This window comes from Zootermopsis nevadensis, unplaced genomic scaffold (genome assembly GCF_977971745.1).
Source record: "Zootermopsis nevadensis isolate Lab colony 2312 unplaced genomic scaffold, Znev_1.0 Znev_ptg000010l, whole genome shotgun sequence".
NCBI lineage: Eukaryota > Metazoa > Arthropoda > Insecta > Blattodea > Termopsidae > Zootermopsis > Zootermopsis nevadensis.
The window spans coordinates 3405858-3427504 of record NW_028259142.1 but is presented as its reverse complement, the minus strand read 5'-3'; the positions used below and the strand labels follow the sequence as shown (position 1 = coordinate 3427504).

Here is a 21647-nt window from a genome sequence, read left to right as displayed (position 1 = left end):
TTTACATCTGTCTGCCTTCCTTGTCGAACTCTTTAAACGCTCAGCCAAAAGGCTGGCGTGGATTTACTGCATCTGTATTCATTATTGGCCGGTTTGCTGAAGGTGGATTGATCCACAGACTTGGGTCCCAGAAGGCGTTAAACATGTCGAAAAATAGTTCCCCCCCCCCAGTTTGGTGGCGTTGTGTGTCAGCTAATGATATCTCCAGATTCGTACCAACCATAATGACCTAAACGTTGCTGTGTTATTTAAATTTAAATATATGCGGCGGTGCCCGAATTTGTAACTTGTGTTGGGCAAGGCCGTGGTCTAGGCAACACGGAGTTTTCCTCCGTGGCATCCCAACAATTACTCCATTCACACACAGAAGAAGGCAATGGCAAACCACTTCTGGATCATCTGCCAAGAACGTATATGAACAGGTCCCAGTCCGAGAAAAGGATGGAAGGATCCTGTTCATATGGACCTGTCGTCAGACAGAACACGAAATAATAATAAGATGAGGTGGTCTAGCGGTTAGAACGCTGGCCTTGTAATCCTGGGGTCTCGGGTTCGATTCCCGGCGGTGCCCGAATTTATAACTTGTGTTGGGCAAGGCCGTGGTCTAGGCAACACGGAGTTTTCCTCCGTGGCATCCCAACAATTACTCCATTCACACACAGAAGAAGGCAATGGCAAACCACTTCTGGATCATCTGCCAAGAACGTATATGAACAGGTCCCAGTCCGAGAAAAGGATGGAAGGATCCTGTTCATATGGACCTGTCTTTATTTATCAGAAACGTCTAACAATTGCATTCAGACGAATTAACACTGCGAATTGTATTTAATATTGCTAGACAGTGCAGAATATTTAATCTCCCTTTGGAGACATGCCAAATGCCATTAGTGTAACAATATTTCTCTGTGTAGTTGCGTTTACGTTACTGTGAAACTGGGTTTGGACTCTGTAACAGTTTTGGTGATTACTGTGCGACTGCATCCGTGAAATGTTCGTTCCTGTGAAAACGTTATGGTCTCTATTTGTGTCCTGCTAAATGGTTTGATATGTTAATTGCAATAGGGACACCTTGGTTTGTGTTTAACTCCTTGACAACTGCTCGATACAGCGGAGCGGTCTGTCGCGTCAATACGGAATTAAATTTGGACGTTTCGGAGACTCTCTAGTTTTCATAATCGATGATGATGCAAGGCGCACATGCCCTACAATATACATAACTGACGATTTATATGTGTACAAACCTATATCGTATTTGTAAATATTATAAGCTTTGTAGTTTATACATGAATATGTAAATGTATATACATGTAATTGCCATTCTAAGTTACACACGCTTAAAGTATATGTAATTTACCGCTAGGTTGAGAGCCAGGAGCCGCATCAATCCTTGAAAACAAAATCTCCGAAACGTCGGATTTGTTTTCCGTAGTCACGCCCGTGATAAAGGGATAACACTTCGTTGAAATACGAGTTTCTTGCTTTGTGATATGACGAAAAAAGTTGGCATGCGTTCATGTCTACTTCTAAGTGAATGTTTGCGCTGTAACTGAAGTATTGGAGAATCTAAAGTGGATTAGTCAGTATTTGTCCATGTTAATTGAGCGATGACGTCACTTTATATGGTATTGGTTAACAGGTTCTAGGGTTCTGGTAGTGTTTCAATGTTTGCGCTTCTAGAAATTCAGTGGCTATTGTGCGGAAGGACAACTGTTCTTGAATAAAGCTTTTCTCAGTTCAGCGCGAGGCTAATGATCCCATTCGTATCGAAGAAAACCATGGGGTCGAAGGGGGAGGGGGGGTTATATTTAAACCAGCCGTTCTCTTTCAATTCAGTTCAATGCGAACTTTTAGCAAAAGGAAATGTGTTTCTTGAATCCGATCGTGTGGATGGATTTTGCGTGGAAGATGGTGTGCATGGCGTATTTGGAGTGAAGGATGAGCCAATCATTCCCCCCCCCCCCCCTGTTATTTATCGTCCACTCTGAATATCCTTGAAGATTTTGGACAGTAAGGATTCTATTCCAGCCCAAGGTGTCAGGTTTCTTAACAAAGGGTCTCTGGGGCTGCAGACCATGAATGGGGATTGCTGAACCTTGTTATCCTGTCTGATCCTTTCCCCCCAGCATAAAGACCTTCCTTCCATAACGAGGGCACTGTGCTTCATCTCGTACGTACACGTCAAAGCCTCGTTCTTTGTCTGTTGGGACATCTGTCTTTTTACATTGAAGTTACTTTGTAAAAAAAAAATTACAGTTGTACCTTCAATGCGATTTGCATTACTAATACTGTAATAAATTGTATTAACTGTTCCACACACAAACGATTTAATCTCATCAACTTTGATGAGTAATACGCTACGCTGGTATCTTCATGGTAAATTAAAAACCGCGGAGATGAATGCTCATAAAGAATCTGTCGGCGCCATGAAGTTAAATCAAAATTGGGGTAAGTTGCTTTCGTTCGCTTGCCCGAATGTTTCATCTCTGATAATACAGAACGGATCTAGAAGAAATTTGGTATTGGCTGTCGGGCGAATTTTATTTTAGTTCATATCGTCCCAACTAAATCCGCAGTTTACACAAAGCTCAAAAGTGACTTGAAATTAGGTTTCTAAAAATGCCTCCTCATATAAGATTCGAACATAAAACGGACTTCGTTGAGATTAAGAACTTTTTATTTGGAATATTTTTCGGTATGGCGAATATTTAATAAAATGCTCGGTGCAGTTCTGTTTTTGTGATGCGATTAGGTTAGCAGCAATGTCGTTTTATTTGCAGTAAATTAACTTGAAACACATTGTGAATTAATGTATTGTGAAGAATAGTTACTTTCTGAAGATTTATGTTTCGATTAAAATTATAATTCTCCCTTCCCATAAATTACATCCCATGTACTCCCCTTACACGTAAACTAAAATAATTCTATTTGAACTTCCCTTTGAGTTTAAGATAGCCAGATTAACATAAGAGTTTCTGTTTGTTGAGAATTAAAATTTTATATCTTTTTCACTTCAACTAACTCCCTGTTATATCTACAGAGTTTTGTTTCTATGTGGGTAGAAGTACTTAACCTTTCTCTAATCTTGAATAACAAGTGTTTTTTGCAAATAGTGTGACTAACCCAAAAAAACTGTGAAGTACCGGAACGTAGAATACGCTGAGTTGCTCATTCCGTGTGCTACGTGGCGTCGCGTTGACACATTCTTCGTGTTTTAACACAAGTCCTCTTTTCTGATGTTTTATCATTATAGTAGCAGGTCTGTATTGTGTTATTAGCAGGTAACTATAGTAGTTTAATTTTGTTAATAACATTACCATCGTTTTGTAACAAAATTCAAGTCAGTTTGGTATAAGTAAGCGTTTGATGTAATTGCCGGCCGTAGTACGTATTCTAATCAGTAAGACATCGCCCTGATGACGGAGGAAGTATAACCTCTGAAACGTTGGTTAACATCGACCAGACTACACAGCGCAACAACCCAGAAGACAGAAATCATCATACTCTGATGACGGAGGCAGTATGACCTCTGAAACGTTGGTTAACATCGACCAGACTACACAGCGCAACAACCCAGAAGACAGAAATCTTCATACTCTGATGACGGAGGCAGTATGACCTCTGAAACGTTGGTTAACATCGACCAGACTACACAATGCAACAACCCAGAAGACAGAAATCTTCATACTCATCGCCTGATGACGGAGGCAGTATGACCTCTGAAACGTTGGTTAACATCGACCAGACTACACAGCGCAACAACCCAGAAGACAGAAATCTTCATACTCATCGCCTGATGACGGAGGCAGTATGACCTCTGAAACGTTGGTAAACGTCGACCAGACTACACGGCGCTAAAACCCAGAAGATGACGTCATTATTTCTGTTTTCTCCCCAATCGGGGGACAACAGGAGACGGAAAAGATTCTCCGATTACTTTAAGTAAATAATACGAAGAGGGAATGGACTATTCCGATTAAAGGGACTATTTCTTCTGGTGGAAGAATGTCGTCGGGATGGAGGTAGCGGCTTTTCAGTCCATTGCGAGAAGCCTGTTATTCTTTTCACAGCCTGTCTCCGCTTGTCTGCAGTGCGGTAAACAAATTGCGACCACGGTGCTTAGCGCGCTGGTATTGCTACCTTCATCTGATGTGTATCTGCACCGCGAAACGCAAGTTGCGTGTCTGAGATTCTATTTCCGTCAGAGATGGAAATTTCCTGATTCGTGGGCTATTTAAAGCGCTCTTGGGTATATTTCTTCATGCGTTTCATGACGTTGTATCAACTGTTCATCGTTACATAACGTCGATTGATAAATATGATGATGATAATGAATTGTGAGTTGGGATGAATTTTGAAAGAAGGCGATTTGTGAAAAGCCTGCGTTCTTAACACGTATTGACGTGGAAGTTTACCCTCATTGTGAAATCATGAGTTTAATTTGGTGATCAGAATAATCAGCGATTATTTTGCAGATTAATTTTTGTAACAGAATTGACACTCTGTATTCTTGAAGGTAGATATCCGGTGTTTGAAATGCAAGAACTACACGGTTTAAGGATTGAAGTTTCCGTCCCAGAATTTACGTGCAGAGACTGGAAGGAACAGTGGAAACCTGTCAGTACATACAGCAAGTCCCCCAGACGGAGGTACGAAGCAGGTACCTCCCGTTACAGTTGGGGTGAGATGGTGATATGAGGGCGATGATAAAGTGAGATGAATGAGATGGTGCGTGTCCCGGTTGAAGGAACTGCTACCTCATTTCCTCGAAGAAACTCGCTTAACCCTTCACGAAGAGAGAATGAAAATAGGACAGGGACAGCGGGGAAATATCAGATATTGTACAGGATGTGCAGGTTCCCAGGCTATGCCCGCTGGTCCTTCCTGGTGAAAGCGTTTGGAAGCAATTTAAAACTTCGTAACTTATCATCGAAAGTAAAATGTGTCACGGAGCAAAATATAATCCTTGTTGAAGTCATTGCTCCCACAGATTACGTCGTCGGAGTCAATAACAACTGTTACATAGCCGAGAGACCGGGTGGCTGAAGATAGGGTCCAGTGTTCCGTTGTTCAGAACACGGTAATGAACCTTAAGGTTACTTAAAATCTGCGGAACGTGTTCACCGACGGAGTGACTGTCAGCTGTTAAAGTTATTGGTTGTTGAATAAAGGAGAGAAGTAAAAACACTTGGTTGAAGCGAGCTGAGTGACGTGCTGGTTGGCTGCATACAAGGGTGACGATGGCTGATGGCGGCTCAGAGCCGCTTTGCCCCACACACACACACACCAAATTTGATCCGCCGACACACATTTTGAGGACAAGTTCATTGCCTGTCTGTCTACCTGCCAAGCTCTTGCAATATCAGTTGTAAAGACTTTAAAACACTTCAGTCAGACGACTCAGTTGCTGTGTTGTGAGCCACGTTTCCCACAGAGGGTTTTCGACGTTTGTATTGCTCAGATTATAAATATGTAAATATGGAAGATTTGCGTCCCATGATTGGCGCGATGTTCTAGGTTTTGGAACTGTGTAACTCGTCGGTGGATGCCAGCGTTTCGGAGAAACATACTGTCTCTATTTTCAGGGCCTAAGGCGCCACATAAAGTCAAAGTTTCATTGACTAACAAGAATATTTCGTACGTAATTTGCATATGTGGTTGTGATCTGCCTCCTATACGAAACTACACATGTCTGGGTCCAGTTATCGCTGTTATACTGCGAATTAAAAGACAGTTTCCACATGGCTGCCTTGTTTTACGTTTTACAAAAATATGACGTAACAAATTCCTATACTTTTCAGTATTCTTTGCAATAGGCGGCATCATTTCGAGGCCTTACATTTAATGACGCAGGTCTCTCTTTCACCTCCGGATTATTGTTGTTACAGATTTTGGGAAATTATAATATACGTACTTGGGATGGCTTCCAATAACATCTGTTCCAAGTTTCATGAGAAGTAGCCAACTGGCTTAAAAGTTGAAGCGTTGTACAGATAGTCTCAGAAGACGCATTGTGATCACACCAGCCTGCTTTCATTCCTTAAACAAGGAATGAGTGCTGAAACTAGGTCTCGGATGAATAACGCATGATTCATCTGGCTTAGAATAGACTCCAGTTCCTGGCTCTTGTATGCAAGTTAATGCATCTCCAGGTTCAGTTAAATACGGAATATTTTGATCAGTTTCTCATCAAGATTCTTCTTCATATAATTACTTATTCATGTTGAAGTAAATCAGAAACGATGTCATTTTCCACTAATTGGGCATTTTTTCAATCGCATAAGGATCGTACGTGCCCCTGTATGTGTAGTTGGCGGTCATTCTATACAAGGACGTTTCGGTAATGCACATCTTGACCTGTATTTCTTGCCGGGCATGCGGATAGCAACCGTCGCTTCCTTCCAGTATACTGAGATAAGATTGCTGAGTTATTATTGCCCCCTATTGTCCGCAGCTCCTGCCCCCGGGGGTCGCCAGCAGCCCCGTCCCCGCCGTACCCAACGCCGTGTGACGCACAACGAGAAGAGATACCACTCAGGTACATCCTCCACCAGTAGCAATTCTACGCCTTGCAGCAGCTCCCACCGGACACATCAGGAAGCATCCACTGTCTGTCCTGAATAACAGAACCATCTAGAGAAGGCGGCCGCATGGCCACCTGATGGTCCTCTGGTGCCTGCCTGTCTTCTTTAGGTGGTTCGGCTCAGCGATTGGAAAGTGATCGACCCCAAAGAACTGGGTTAAATCATTGGAAGAAATATGAAATCGACAAGGACCCTGGGTAAAAGGAAAGTGAGGCTGCCAATGGCGGGCATGCGTAGTTGGCCGCCTCGTTTTGCCCCAGGAAAGTTTCAATTTCATGGCTCTGTTCACAATATTTTCCAGACTGTCGGAGAGTTAAAGCTCAGAGATTTTTTCGTTTATTGTGTCGAGCAAAAGACACAGCTTCAAAAACACCGTGAAATTAGGCCTTTGGATAATTACATTGAACAAGATGGATGCCAGGGTTCTTCCTTCCGATGTTCCGGACCTCGGACTGTTTGTGTGTCACGTAGCATGGTCGGTGTTGCCAGGTTGTTCAGCTGCATGTACCTGCTGTTCTTTTTTTCACAGAGTCGTCTTTGTTTCTGTAAACCTCAGGATATTTCTCACTTAACCTGTTCAGTAGTTACAAATATAATTCTTTCCTTGATTTTTATGTTTTGTAGTGATAACATTTTGAAAACGATCAACGCACATATATCTACAGATAATAATATTTATCACAATCATCGGTTTTAATACCGCTCAGTCAGATCACCGTTTGAGCATCTGATACGGATTGAAAATAAATTAGTTTAGATTTTGAAGCTGTTAGATTTAGGAAGGAGATAAAAACATGATCGTGCCGGTGTATTTATAACCTCTGACCTAGTACGCCTTCAGTCGCCTCATTACTTTCTCGTGCAATTATTATTATTATTATTCCATTTTCTGTAGTTACGCGAGAACGCCGTTTAAACACGAATGTGAACCCAAGTGACCAGGGTCGATAGTTAAGCGTACGACCCATTGATCCTTTGAAGTCAACGTTCTTCTAAATAATATTTAAGAATTCAGTCCGGACCGCAAAGAAATCACAACACTTCACCATTAGAGACACCAAAAATATTTAAGAATTCAGTCCGTACCGCGAAGAAAACACAAATCTTCACCATTAGAGACACCAACAATATTTAAGAATTCAGTCCGTACCGCGAAGAAAACACAAATCTTCACCATTACAACGATCAACTGGTCACATTTAAAAACAGTATTAAAGAATTCAGTCCGTACCGCGAAGAAAACACAAGACTTCACCATTAGAGACACCAAAACTATTTAAGAATTCAGTCCGTACCGCGAAGAAAACACAAATCTTCACCATTAGAGACACCAAAAATATTTAAGAATTCAGTCCGTACCGCGAAGAAAACACAAATCTTCACCATTAGAGACACCAACAATATTTAAGAATTCAGTCCGTACCGCGAAGAAAACACAAATCTTCACCATTACAACGATCAACTGGTCACATTTAAAAACAGTATTAAAGAATTCAGTCCGTACCGCGAAGAAAACACAAGACTTCACCATTAGAGACACCAAAACTATTTAAGAATTCAGTCCGTACCGCGAAGAAAACACAAATCTTCACCATTAGAGACACCAAAACTATTTAAGAATTCAGTCCGTACCGCGAAGAAAACACAAGACTTCACCATTAGAGACACCAAAAATATTTAAGAATTCAGTCCGTACCGCGAAGAAAACACAAATCTTCACCATTACAACGATCAACTGGTCACATCTAAAAATATTTAAGAATTCAGTCCGTACCGCAAAGTAAACACAACACTTTACCATTACAAAGATCAACTGATTAACGCTGTTTAAGGAAATAATCGCAGTTTACACTTAGAATCGTATAAAACATGTAAATACAAAATGTAGAGTTACTTGATTGTTAAATAAGGTAGTACTTATAGTTACCACTGGGCTTTAAAGTGTTAATAAGTCGCTTTAATAGCGAAACAAGTGATGCACGTTCAATTTATGGTTTCACGCTGAGGAAATGACTTGTTAACGCTTTCTAGTAGAGGCTTGGCACTTCCTGTAACGGCAGGAGATTGTCAGTTGTAATTACTTCTTTAAGTCAGAGCGCTAAATTACGGTTAGAAAAAATACTTTTATTTTGAATGGGGCGTGTATCAAAGAAAGTGATGGATCGTGTCCCTTTATGACGATAGTAAAATCACATTATGCCCCGGTCAATTCTTTTATGTACTGTCTTAACGAGTGTTCATTCAAGTACCTTAAAGGAAAATTAATTTTCTTGTTCGAATATTCTTATAGACACTGCATCGCTGTCCTGTGGACGCTGGAGTACATTTTAACGTCTTGGCACGCCCTGTCCGTGGGGTAAAACCTACTGCATGTCTCCAGAGGTTGCATGTTGTGTGTTTCTTGCATATTGCATGTAGAATTGCTTATGGACCACGAAAACCCTGATGCTTGATTCTGTATGTCCGCCAGGACCCTTGTATCCTTGTGTGTGTGTGTGAGAGAGAGAGAGAGAGAGAGGAAGGGGTACTGAAACGTGCTCAGACGGCGAACTTCCGCCATTATTGATCAGTCTAAGTGACATGGTGGTGCTACAAATCAATATGTTTATTTTGAAATTTGTTGATTCTGACGTGTTGACTATCCGTGTGTAGCGAGAGGATTCTGCAAACTCTTTTATGCAATCGTAACAAACAAATTGTGTTTCAGTAGCCTACAGTATGTCTGAAAATGCGTTCAGACGTATTTTGTTTACAATCCATTATAGGGTAGTGGTTACTATGTGTACCACCTGTTTTAATGTTCGGTAACATGGCATATTTCCCGCGTAGTCCCTTAGTTCGGGGAACAAATAACAACACTTTTTTTGGAAGTTGAATATGATGTAATGATTTTGCGTAATATTGGAAATTGAATTAAGTTACCTCATGAACTTAAGCACTTGAATGTACATAATCTGAATTAGTCGTAAGCACACCTGAATCATCATCATTATCAGTAAAAATACGTATGGCCCATCGGTATACAGTTTTTTTTTTCCAGTGTATTATATAATTTGAAGATACATATGCGGTCTAGTGTTTCGAAAAGTAATATTAATTTATGGCTAATGTTGAATTGGTTTGTGTTCCACGTGTTTGATAATTATTCTGGAGACAGCGGGTTGAGCCCGATCAGATGTTGCTTTCATTTTGAAGACGACTTTGACGTGATGGCGGGACTGTCTGTCTGATGGGAGTCCAGCATGTGGAATGTCCGCTTGTGTGCTGTTGTGATGTAGTAGCACGCTTGTGTGTCTGTTATTCCAGTTCGTAGTAGCGCAGGACCCCCGTCGTCGACGGGGCCCCCAGGGGGGTCATCCAGCCCCAGCACCAGGGTGAGAAGGCGAGGTAACCGTCGCTTAACACGCAATGAAAGTCGCTACCACTCAGGTGAGTTAAAAAAACGAAACAAAATGAGTCTTCCTTCCGACAGAGACGATGTTTCATTGTTTCTAAACTGTTCTCAGCATCTGTGGCACCATTTCTGGGACATCTGAGTCCTATAAATTGTCACATGTCTTAATTTTAATCTTTTCCCTCTTTGTATCTCAATTGCGTCATGTTTGTGTTGATTCGAATACATATATCTATTTTGGCCGTCTATACACAAACTTATTAAAATGAGTTGTTAAAATATTATAACATTCACAATATAAATATAAAATATATATAAAATCATGAAGATGGATGGATTCACAAACGCATAAAATCAATAAATGCAACACAGCTTAGTATATAATAGTTTGTAAAATTAATAGAATTGATAACCTGAAGATGATGTCTTATTACATCGAAACATGTCGTTTCTAATATGAAGGTTCCAAAATGGAATGTAATATCGTAATACGATAAAAAGAGCACCAAAACATAACATAACGTATTTTATATATTATATATTTATATTGTGAATGTTATAATATTTTAACAACTCATTTTAATAAGTTTGTGTATAGACGGCCAAAATAAATATATGTATTCTTTTCCCTCTGTTTTATAACGCTCCTGAAAATGTTCTCCATAGAATGTCACGAACCAGTTATCATGTCTTAATAAAACTTAATAAAATAGAGAATACAGCACTTTTGTTTAATTTCGTGCCATTAGTACGAACTTCTGAGGTGAGAGCAACATTGGCGCTTATTAATGCAGTGTCCTGAATTTAGTGTGGTGGATCTAACAGAACTCTGCCCACACCTTCTGACGAATGCTGTGATTTTATGAGTATTAATTAATTTACATTAATTATCAGTTGCGCTTAACAAGCGATTTCTTTTATTCACAATGAACATATCGGATAATAACTGTCGACCTTAAGAAAGGCACAGCGTTTTAAAAATTTAAATTTGTTGTAGAAGAACCCAACCGGCCACCGGCCACCATTCTGAGACAATTGCTTTCGTGCCCCAAGTTCGGAGTAAACCTTTACTCTCTTGTGCCCAAAGTAAGTTGGATGTAACATTCCTTAACGTAAAATAAAAATGTTTCTGAAACGTGAAACGTCGTGATTGCTCGATTTTGCTCAGACCTGTGGAAGGATGAATGGCGGTTGTTTGTTTCAGAGATCCTCATAATAAATCTTAGAAATATATTTTACCGAAATAGGTTAATCGCAATTAAAAGTGTACTTTAAACAGTGTTTATTTGGGAATGTGTATAAATTGGGAAGGTGTTTGGGTTGCGTATTAAGGTAATAGCATGATAATTTTTAGCCTTTGCATTTCTATGAAAATAACGGAATGCTGGCTATTAGAAGCAAACGAGACTCAGCTTGAATCGCAAATATGGTAATATAGCTTTTATTTTGGGCAGTGTAAATTTGTAGTGGATTTTCATAACTAGGTTGGAAGGTGGGAAATGGAACAGTGGCACTAGACTCAATGTTACGTTTTACCTGAACTACGCAGAACCGTTATCGTAATCAGAGTTTAACCCACAAACCACTTGAAAATACGAATCACAAGTATTTCCTAACATAACATGTGAAACCTACAGAGCCTTGTGATATTCGGTTTGTCATATTATTTCCGTCTCGGTTGAACTTGTTGAAAGCGTCTTAGTGCTTTCATTGCATGATGCCAAGGAAATGAACGCATATACCATGTCAAACCCGTTGTTCCTTACAAGGAAGAATTAGATGTTCAAATTTTAAATTTTAAAATAGCTCAATGTGAAAGGAAGAGCTGTTGCCCAGCATTTATATGGAATACCACGAGATATTTACATAATTCTGTATAAGATAGTGTAATTGCGTCATATTGTGAATATTATAACAATTATTTATTTTAATCCGTCTGATCACAATATAATTTTTATTTAAAATTTCTTATAATTAAGATAATAAAATATCATTCAACTGAAATACAGATTTTGATGTTCAAATGGCATGTGTCTGTAAATCAGTAGATTTTTTTTTGAAAGAGTTCTGTTTACAGAAGACTCAGCCGAAAACCGGGCGATAGGGTCAACAAGGACCTCTGAAACGTCTGTAAACTTTTACCAGAAAACAGCCATCACAATGCATATTGTTTATAGAATCTGATCGTAGCGTTAAAAGAGAGTGACGCAGTTAGATACACCAGACAGATGTCTCTGGTGTACGTGGTGGAGAACGCATTGCGGGGAATTAAAAAAGTAAACTGTCTTTTCTGTCCCTTTGAAGGAGGTGTTTTGTTCAGATTCGTTTCGTCAAGGGAGAAGTGGCACTGAAAGGAAACAATAAAGTCGTCTATCTGCTGGAGGTTTCTTTCACTCTGTTTCACAAAAGTTTCGCCTGGCCCTCGAGAGATGTTAGGGTTGGGGATGGGGGATACAACATGGCGCAAAGAAAATCAATTTCGAGGCAGCCACAGACAAGCAGGCGCACCTGTAACTTTGCTGGAGAAACGCTGTGTTTTTGTTGCCCACAATATCAAGTGTTCCTGAGAGCAGCCAAGGAACTAATTGATTTTCGAATTTATTTCCTGAGGATTTGTTTTAATTCCGTGATGATATTTATTAATTTTTAATAATTCTGTAAATGTTTTTGATGATGGTTGATTCAGGATTGGATATTGCCCACTGCCTGAGGTTCTGAGACAGTGGGCAGTTCTTTGTTTACCTTATTCCTATGCCTAATCCCTGTTTTCTGACGATGTTGATGTATCAATGTAATAACCAAAATCTTCTCATTATAGCCCTAACAATTATTAATAGGGTACAACTAATTATATATCTTAGTTACGTGCCGAGATAAAGTTGTAGAAACTATTGTCCCAAGCTGTGGATGTTAGTCCATTTGTGCAAAGATGAATGATCTTTTAAATTTCGTGTCGGTGGCATAGGACGTATGGTCTGCTAATGTTTTTGTCCATGTAAGTCGATAATGTATTTTACATCCAACCAGCCAATGCAGTCAGTCAGTCGTGATTATCGCAGTCCGAAGGCTGAATATCGTAAATACCAAAGTCCACCGTTGGACATGATACAAAGTGAGATGCATCTCTACATACTTCTGCGTGGAAATTTTCGAAGAATGTTCCCCACCAAAATTCTGTTCGCATATCTTGTCTCCCTTATCCTAGCCACTTACTCGGCCCATCGCCACCTTGTAGATGTCACAAGGTCCCTCCATACAGTCTATTCCAAATTGCTCACATAGATGTATGTCCCGATTATTTTCTAGCGTTTTGGAAGAAGCTTATAATCTCAGTACGCGTAAAATAGAATAATTAGGGCACAAATACAGGAAAAAGCGATCCCGTTATTGCAGAGAACACTTTAGAATGAGTGATCTCCTTCAGAGTGGACTCGTGAATTCTTGGAGAAGCTGAGTCGCCCCTCGAAGATTTGTTTACGTTCAGCGCCGCAGTTCAACTTCTTATTGGTTGGACACCGATGACGAAGTCCTCTCTGAATACAGGAAGACACGCTTAGTATTAAAGTTTGTCGTACTTTCGAGGCGTCATTTAACAGCTGTTTCGTTGTAAAAGTTTTTACAGCCCGTGTCTGCCACAAGTGCTGAAGAATGCTTTGAAGAGTTTTGTGGGGAGCCAAAAACTATCCACAGGCAAGGAGAGACTTATCTCGAAGTTAGTGGGTGGGAGGCCCCCGCCCCCACTCCGCGCCCCGTCTTTAATGCCAAAGTACAGTCTGTGTCACTTCCTCAACGTACCTAATGACTGTATAAGCTGATTGTGTGGTTAGAGTTTCGGTTGCTTGTTAAGATTGAGAAATTTTAAAGGCGATTCACGTACCATAAAAATGACCACTCTACTGACTGGAAAAACGTCGGAAGTTTGCAACTCGGATGGAAATGCATTACATCCCCGAGCATATAGAACGCAACGGAAAACGTGACAATTTTTCTGATTTTTCTCCGTGTAGGTGATTACATGAAACGTCCGGTATTTAATTCAGTATCTTAAAAACACATTGTCTCGCGCCTCTATTTAAAATACAAGGTTAGGCTGTAAAAATTGTGGTCTTATTGGTCATTGGTCCATTGCAGTCTTTTGGATGGGTTGTAATGCCGTGTAATCTTGTAGATACCAGCGTTTCGGAGGAATATGTCGGCTCCACCTTCAGTGTTGAAGACTTTGCTGACCTCTGTGAACGGCCAATTTTATTTTTCTTGTAATTTTTAGACTCGTTCAGGGATTTTTATTTTGAAGTGTTCAGTCCATTGTATTTTATTCTGAGTTGCTTTATATGCCCAGATTGAGTTAGTAATAAGTAGTTATTCTCGGGATAAATATTGTAAGTCATGCTACTGGCCGTAAAATTTGCGTGTAATCACTAAAGAGACCATTAATATATACGTGCTGTGTTATTAACGCGAAGCTCATTTCTGTTAAAGGCAGGAATGTACACCCCTCCACGTCATAATGAAATCAATAATTGCCCGTCCTGACCGTGTGTATAAAATGTCACAGTTGGTCAGTCCATTCATGGATGGACACAGGTTTATCTTTGTAACAGAAATAGCAGAAACTTTGATTAAACTCTGTGCCTGTGTTATGTTGTAATCTTTGCCTCTGGTCTGTATACATCCCGATTCAGAGGCAGACAGCGATGGGTCACCCCTATTGGCGAATATTTATAATTCCCTTCGTTCCTATAACATTTTTATTTCAAGATGCATCTCGTATGTACGTGGTACACGTAAGAAAGTTTTTGGTACTGATGCTGATGGAGAAAGCAGTTTGTCATATTAGGCGTTAAAAATCTGTCCTTTTGTAAACTGGTGTTCACACGTCCGTCGTATGAATTGGAAAGGATACGACCGATCCGTCATTCAAATATCATACAATTAGATGATTTGTGCAGTTGAAACGTCATTTTAAGTAGCCTCAAAACGTGTAAGGTAAGCGAGTTTAGGAACAACTGCATACATTTCTAAATTGCGAGTTGACATCAGGTTGGTACATTCCGAGTATTAAGGATGTGCGGAACGCAGATGAACGCGTTTCTGAAATTGTTACAATTATTTTGAAGTGAAAGCAGGAATCGGTCTCCATGGAATTCAAATACATTCCTGGTTCGATCGCTCGTGTTTCGTAGCTTTAGTCGAATCTTGTCATGCATGCCAGATACCGTTATTCGAGCTTCAAATACCAGTATCGATTTATCGATTTACATTGGAACTTGGAAGTAAGTTTCATTTCGTTCCGCTGTGGCGACAGTGTGCAGTCTTTAAGTTTTCTCAGCCTTTTGAAAAATCGCGTGATATGTAACTCAAGTTGGTTGTAAGGATTTCCATGTTACGTAACTCAGTTTTCTCGCTTACAATTGTATGTCCTATGACTAACCACGAGGTCAAAGATTTCTTGTGATTCGTGTCTTGTGGTCATTTTTCTATTACGTCTGTTGGTTAGAATAGTTAATCACAGTGTAAGCACACAATTACGTGATACCTCTGTTTTTTCTGTAAATTTATTAGTGAACTAACTACATTCTGACAAATGAGTTCAGTTCGTTGTGTGTATTATCGTTGATCCATTTGTAATCCCCAAGGAATTAATTTTTTAACTGTTGGTACCTTATGTATGGTTAAGAACGGTTTCTAACAAAACAGTGCAGTGGTATTTAAGTGAACTGAAATTTAAATATACAGTCACTTACCTTTTTACATGGGGTATTGCAGTACACTTTTGTTTATCGTAAAGAAAATGCTGATAGTCATTATTAAGAACGTAATCAGAACTGCGAACTTGGACCATTCTGATTCGCTGATATTTCAAATTCGCTCCAATGTTACGCTGTACCATATTTTGCTTATCCAAAAAAATTTTAGACAAATTTCCTTTATTAATATAAATTAGTGTAATTCACGTTGCAGTAATTTCCTCTCCCCCCCCCCCCCCCCAAAAAAAAAATTGTGTCTTGTCGGTGTTGTTCCGTCATCATTAGTTTTCAAGGTACAGAAAACATCTTAGCTGGGACTCGAACCCAAGATATTTTTTTCAGAGTTCTTAATTTTCTAGAATCTTGTCCACATTTATCTTCCCATGCGTTTATGTCCTTTTCATATCTTTCTCTTTAAGTTGATCAACGTCGTAATATTTGAAGGGCGGTCTACATATTATGAAACTCATTATTCTATGGAGTTTTGTCTGTCATCACTAAATTCTGCCTGAAAAATGACTATAAAGTTAACAGGTGCTTCCAAATTAGTCGCGCTGTGCTAAGTTTCCCAATGCTTCTCCATAAGATTACTCTAACTGCTGCCTCCGTCCATATTGCTCTACTTGGCAGCGAGAGAATACTTTTATGGTCCTTTCCACTCAGAATAATTACTGTTGGCTAGTTAATGTATTTTATAAAGTCGATGGTCGTCTCGTTACACAGGCGATGATACTATCTATGCTTCGCGTGGATGAACTTTGAATTCATTTGGCTCCGTGCATAGTTACGTTGTTAGCATTTTTTACAATTCCACAAATTCAGGGAATTGCCATTGAGTCCGGGTATCTATGCGCCCGCATTGGTGTATGTAGTTGATAAAAATAAACCGAGATGCTGGATGTTGTAGTGTCGCAGAAATTGAGCGACGTTTCGTAGGTGCTTACTGCTTCCATCATCAGAGCGTCAGTAAGTATCTAGAAGACAGTCGTCTTCATGTAACGTTTTAAAGACCGGTCGTGTACGTCAACTTTCTTGTTTACGTGTCGCTTTCATCTGTTTGCATTTGGTCCAGCGACAAGAGGAGAAGCAGGGCACTTGGGATGGGTCGAGTCTTCTGTATCCAGACCGGGAGATCATTGCGTGTCCCTTGCTCAACGTACAGATTACAGTTTCTCTTATCATTGACTGTAGATTCGTTTGCCCATTCAGAAATGACTGTCGTGACAACGAAAAGTGTTATTTTATTCCTTAAATTATTTAATATCATCATTAACTGTTAAGTGTTGAAGACATGAAGATGTTTATGAAAGGTGAGTCCGAAGGATAAACAGTAGCTTTATTTAAAAACGTAAATTGTTGAAGTATACGAGGTGCGATCGGAAAGTTTCCAGACTAATTTAAATACGCCCGAGATTTGGTAGGCGTCCGTAATGCTTTCTTGGAAAGTTACAAGGACGAGAGACGCCATGGAAATAATAAACAGTTTCTACCCCCAGATGTCCTCCTTACCCTTTTGCGGGTAAAGTTTTTCTTACAAGCCACCTAAAACTAAGCACGATTAAAGAAGTTTTCACAACCGGAAGTTTTTTTTAGTTTTTTTTTAAGTTTGGAAATTCAATTTCTTCTCGTTTGGAAGGAGGTGGTAGTTTGTCCACCAAGTGGGATGATAAGTCACGTGTGAGCTGCCAGATGGGGTAAAATAACAGGTTTCTTTCTGCCCATTAATAATGCAGAAGTTGATGTTTAAAGACATATCTTCGTCCGCATAAGCCGATGATCTACTATTGAAAGATGGGTTGGACATGTATAAGGAATTGAATATGGAAGGAAGCGGCTGTGGCCTACTTTAATGTATTAATTCACATTTTGATCGGCTGTACTTATGAAAAATCTCGATCAAAATAGTCGGTCTCCGCGTCGAGATCCAAACCTTGTAGCATCCGAATAGGAGTTGGAAAATTATGACGAGAGCAACGGCGTGCTCAAGGACGCTACATATGGACTGCCCGATAAATGTTACATGTCTGTGACTTGATTGTTTGCAATCTCGTGACGTTTTCTTCTGTTCTCTGTAAAGCTTCTTTAATCGCAGGAACGGAAGTTTCCGATTATAAACTGTAAAGTTTGGGTTTGTGGTAATTTATGTTCGTTAAGTTTGCGAATTTGTGTAATAATTTTCATGAAATTTCTTTATTGATGGTATGCCATGGGTGATTGATTACCTTGAAAACGTTGGCCTAATTTTCTGCATGCTTTAATACCAGCGCGACGTTTCTCAAATTCGTGAGGTGGAGTATTGATGGCGGGGTGGTCATTGCTAATTTCTATATAAACGTTGATGTTCAGATTCCTTCAGGTTGGGTTAGGTTAGGTTGGTTAGGTTAGGTTATGTTAGGTTACGTTAGCTTAGGTTAGGTTATGTTAGGTTACGTTAGCTTAGGTTAGGTTACGTTAGCTTAGGTTAGGTTAGGTTACGTTAGCTTAGGTTAGGTTACGTTAGCTTAGGTTAGGTTAGGTTACGTTAGCTTAGGTTAGGTTGGGTTAGGTTAGGTTAGCTTAGGTTTAGTTGGTTTTTGTTCGGTGGAATTTTTGGTAATGTTTGTTTGTGTGCTGATGGAACATGAAGCAATATTCAGACTAATCTGTCATATTACTCATTTAGTTAATTACAAAAACATGTAGTTTAATATTCATTAAGTGATGAGTGGGAAGAATTTTATTTACTATATATTGTTTCTGATTTATTTAAAGCTAGTCGTGACTTTGACATCATTGAGGTGAGTTGCATGTCGTGTGTTACGTATTTTGTGTTGTGATATTGTAGTGTTACATTAGCGATTCGTTACATCATGACATAATGGCATTTATCTTGCCATTTGCTTCAGTCAGGTGAGATTTCTTAACAGCAGCTGTTATCAGTCATCAGGAATTAATTAAGAAATCAACCAATGTAAAATAACACCCATTCAATCTAATTTTAAATTTTAATATTCCTCCTTGAATGATAAAGCTGTGTGTCTAACTTTATTCTAATTCTTTGTTCTTGCTTGTGTCTATTAGCATAATAGTATTTTTTATCTTTTTGTGTGTATATTGGTAGTTGAATTGGTTACTTCGTATTTTATGGCACTGTTATCAGCCTTTTGGATATTGGTGATGTATGCATAAATATTTTGATTTATATTGATAAATGAGTGTTCGATTTTATGGTTGTCAAGCTGCTAAATTATTCTGTTATGTTGGCTTTAAATATTAATTTTAAACTCAAGAGACATGATTCATGTTGTCCCTGGATTTTCTGTGCACCTGTGTTCTGCCAATACGTATATTTTACAGGAGAAGAGGCATGAATTTCACAAGTAAATCATAAAATACGTGGAATATTTTTCCGAGATTTTTGGTTGCTTATATAAAGAATGTTCTCATACATTAATCAGAACATAAAAAAGTATAGTAATTAGTATCAGCAATGCTACATAGATTTCTTAAATCAGCGTTACATAAATGCTTTCAGTGAAGAATGCAAGCGTTTTACGAGCTGCTTTATATGATTGTGAAACATTATTTGTTTGCTTCGATTGAATATAAATTACACGTGAGGTCATCTCGATTATTTGTGGCTGTGTAGCCATGAGGGATCTTTATTTATGTTTCAGAGGCATGTGTTGCCCTAACCTCAAAGCTCACATATGAGATTGAGGTTCTCACGGCACTAAGAATGGTGATGTTATTCTTGTGGGTTGTGATGACGCATAGATTCGTACGCAGATACTAATGTATCGGAGAAACATGCCATCTCTAACTTCAGGCTGAAAGTAGGGTCTGTATATCTCTCCAAAATGTTGTCGTCTACCTATCAGTATATGTGGTGTCACAACCCAGAAGAACATATTCATCGTTCTCAAGTCTCATAAATTGTTAACTGCTCTGGAAAATATTTGCATATCATAGGCTGTAGCATACTTTGGTACTTGTGGGTTATCGGGACACATCGCTTTAAAAATAGGTTAGCTTAGGTTAGGTTAGGTTAGCTTAGGTTATGTTAGGTTAGCTTAGGTTAGGTTAATGTGTGTGAATAAATTACATATACTTGAAAGTTATTATATTTTATTTCAATAAATGACAAAGTATTATATTTTATTTGGATATGCTTCCCAAATTTTTAACATGGTACCGAACAGCAATAAATAACTGAACTAACTAACAGATAACAACAACAGAGCATGCGCAGTTTTCCGTCCAATCAAAGTCCAGATATTCGACTCTCCCGTTTTGTGTCCCGATAACCTACAAGTACCCATACTTTTTTATGCTTCCATTGTCTAAATGTTTAGATAATCGTCACAAACACAAATACACAGGGACATACCTGAATCACAGCTCTCCAGTCAGATGTAAAAAAAACTGCAGGCTTTTCCTTTTTTGTTGTTGAAAGGTTATGGATGATAATGAAGTCACAGAATAAGGCATCTCAGGAACTAAATTATTCCATGTCCTTCCTATCTAAGAAATTTAAAGAATTACTGACAGTCACAGTAACCGCACTCATTTGCTACCCAAAAGAAGTGTCATGACACAATACAGATTCTGTGACTTCAAGCGTAACATGAATGAGATGCCGAATTTTTGCTTGTTTTTAAGTTTTTGCTCGATGAGCGCTGAGTTCGTTCTAATTGGCCGGCTTGTTTCTTCTCTTTGTTTGATTGTGGTGATGGCTGGTCTGGTGTGGGTGTGCGCATGAGCAGAAGTGCGCCAGGAGGCAGTGCAGCAGGCACTGGCGGCGATGCAAAACCGGCCGAAACCCTCGTTGCCCATGCCTTCAAAGAGAACTTCCGTCATGGCAAAGAGCCCAGACCGCGAACGCCATGACTCTGGTGGGTATATTTCATTCCCTTCTTTGTGTGATGATGGCACATGGACTTCAGGACACTGACTGTATTGTTTGGTCAAGCCGCTTGAATCCCAGTAGGAGTTTTGAGCAGTTTGGCTTGTGATTTGTGTGACCTTCGTAAATAAATTTGTGATCACAAAATGTTGCCTAGTTTGTTTGTCATTTAATTATTAATAGCAAATGTAGCTTTTTTTCTACTCGCTCATTGCACTTCTCTTCATAAATGACTGTGTCAAGTGATGATGATTCCAGACGTCGGCCTGTTTTTGTAACGTTATTGTCTGATACCACGGTGGTCTAGCGGTTAGAACGCTGGCCTTGTAATCCTGGGGTCTCGGGTTCGATTCCCGGCGGTGCCCGAATTTATAACTTGTGTTGGGCAAGGCCGTGGTCTAGGCAACATGGAGGTTTCCTCCGTGGCATCCCAACAATTACTCCATTCACACACAGAAGAAGGCAATGGCAAACCACTTCTGGATCATCTGCCAAGAACGTATATGAACAGGTCCCACTCCGAGAAAAGGATGGAAGGATCCTGTTCATATGGACCTCTCGTCAGACAGAACACTAAATAAATAAAAAATAAATATTAGAGCGTCATCCATGACAGTGGACCAAATCTGGCCTGTGATAAAATGGTTTTAAGGCAAAGCGAATATTTCCGTGTCGCTATGAAACTAAAGTAAAAAGTATTGAATGACATTTGACTTTTTCAGTAATTCACAAGCGCACTTAATTAGAAATTTTTTTCTAATCTAAATCACGAGCAGAAAATTGTACGGCTCACCATATGCAGCGTACTGTCTCCTTTGTTATCTTGTCACTTTTGGATGCTGCACAGTAATTCCAGTGGTCTCTTATGTTCGCGTCTCCAAAAGGAGATGGGTTACTGTTTATTACGGATTTTTATGTTTCGGCTGTGTAAGTAATGCAACTGTATTAGATATGTAAGCATTATAGCCCAGTGCATGAGCTCCTGCATTCGTAAGCTTAATATAAGTATTTATTGCATTTTTTTCCCCAGATTAAGCTAT

The 21647-nt window shown here is 39.4% G+C and overlaps 1 protein-coding gene across 10 annotated transcripts in view; it reads left to right on the top strand.

Moving 5' to 3' along the window:
• The window catches only part of DIP2 (disco-interacting protein 2), a 122837-nt gene that overhangs the window by 76071 nt on the left and 25119 nt on the right, over positions 1-21647 (top strand). For 4 of the 10 annotated variants that reach the window (XM_087346231.1, XM_022068878.2, XM_087346230.1 and 1 more), the window contains 3 exons: positions 6452-6535; positions 9888-10010; positions 20468-20596. The exons of 1 other annotated variant lie outside the window; for it this stretch is intronic. In XM_087346231.1, the coding sequence (XP_087202357.1) occupies positions 6452-6535; positions 9888-10010; positions 20468-20596 (336 nt within the window). The remainder of the gene's footprint in view (positions 1-6451; positions 6536-9887; positions 10011-20467; positions 20597-21647) is intronic. 5 more of the 10 variants (XM_087346233.1, XM_087346238.1, XM_087346235.1 and 2 more) reach the window with 3 other exon arrangements.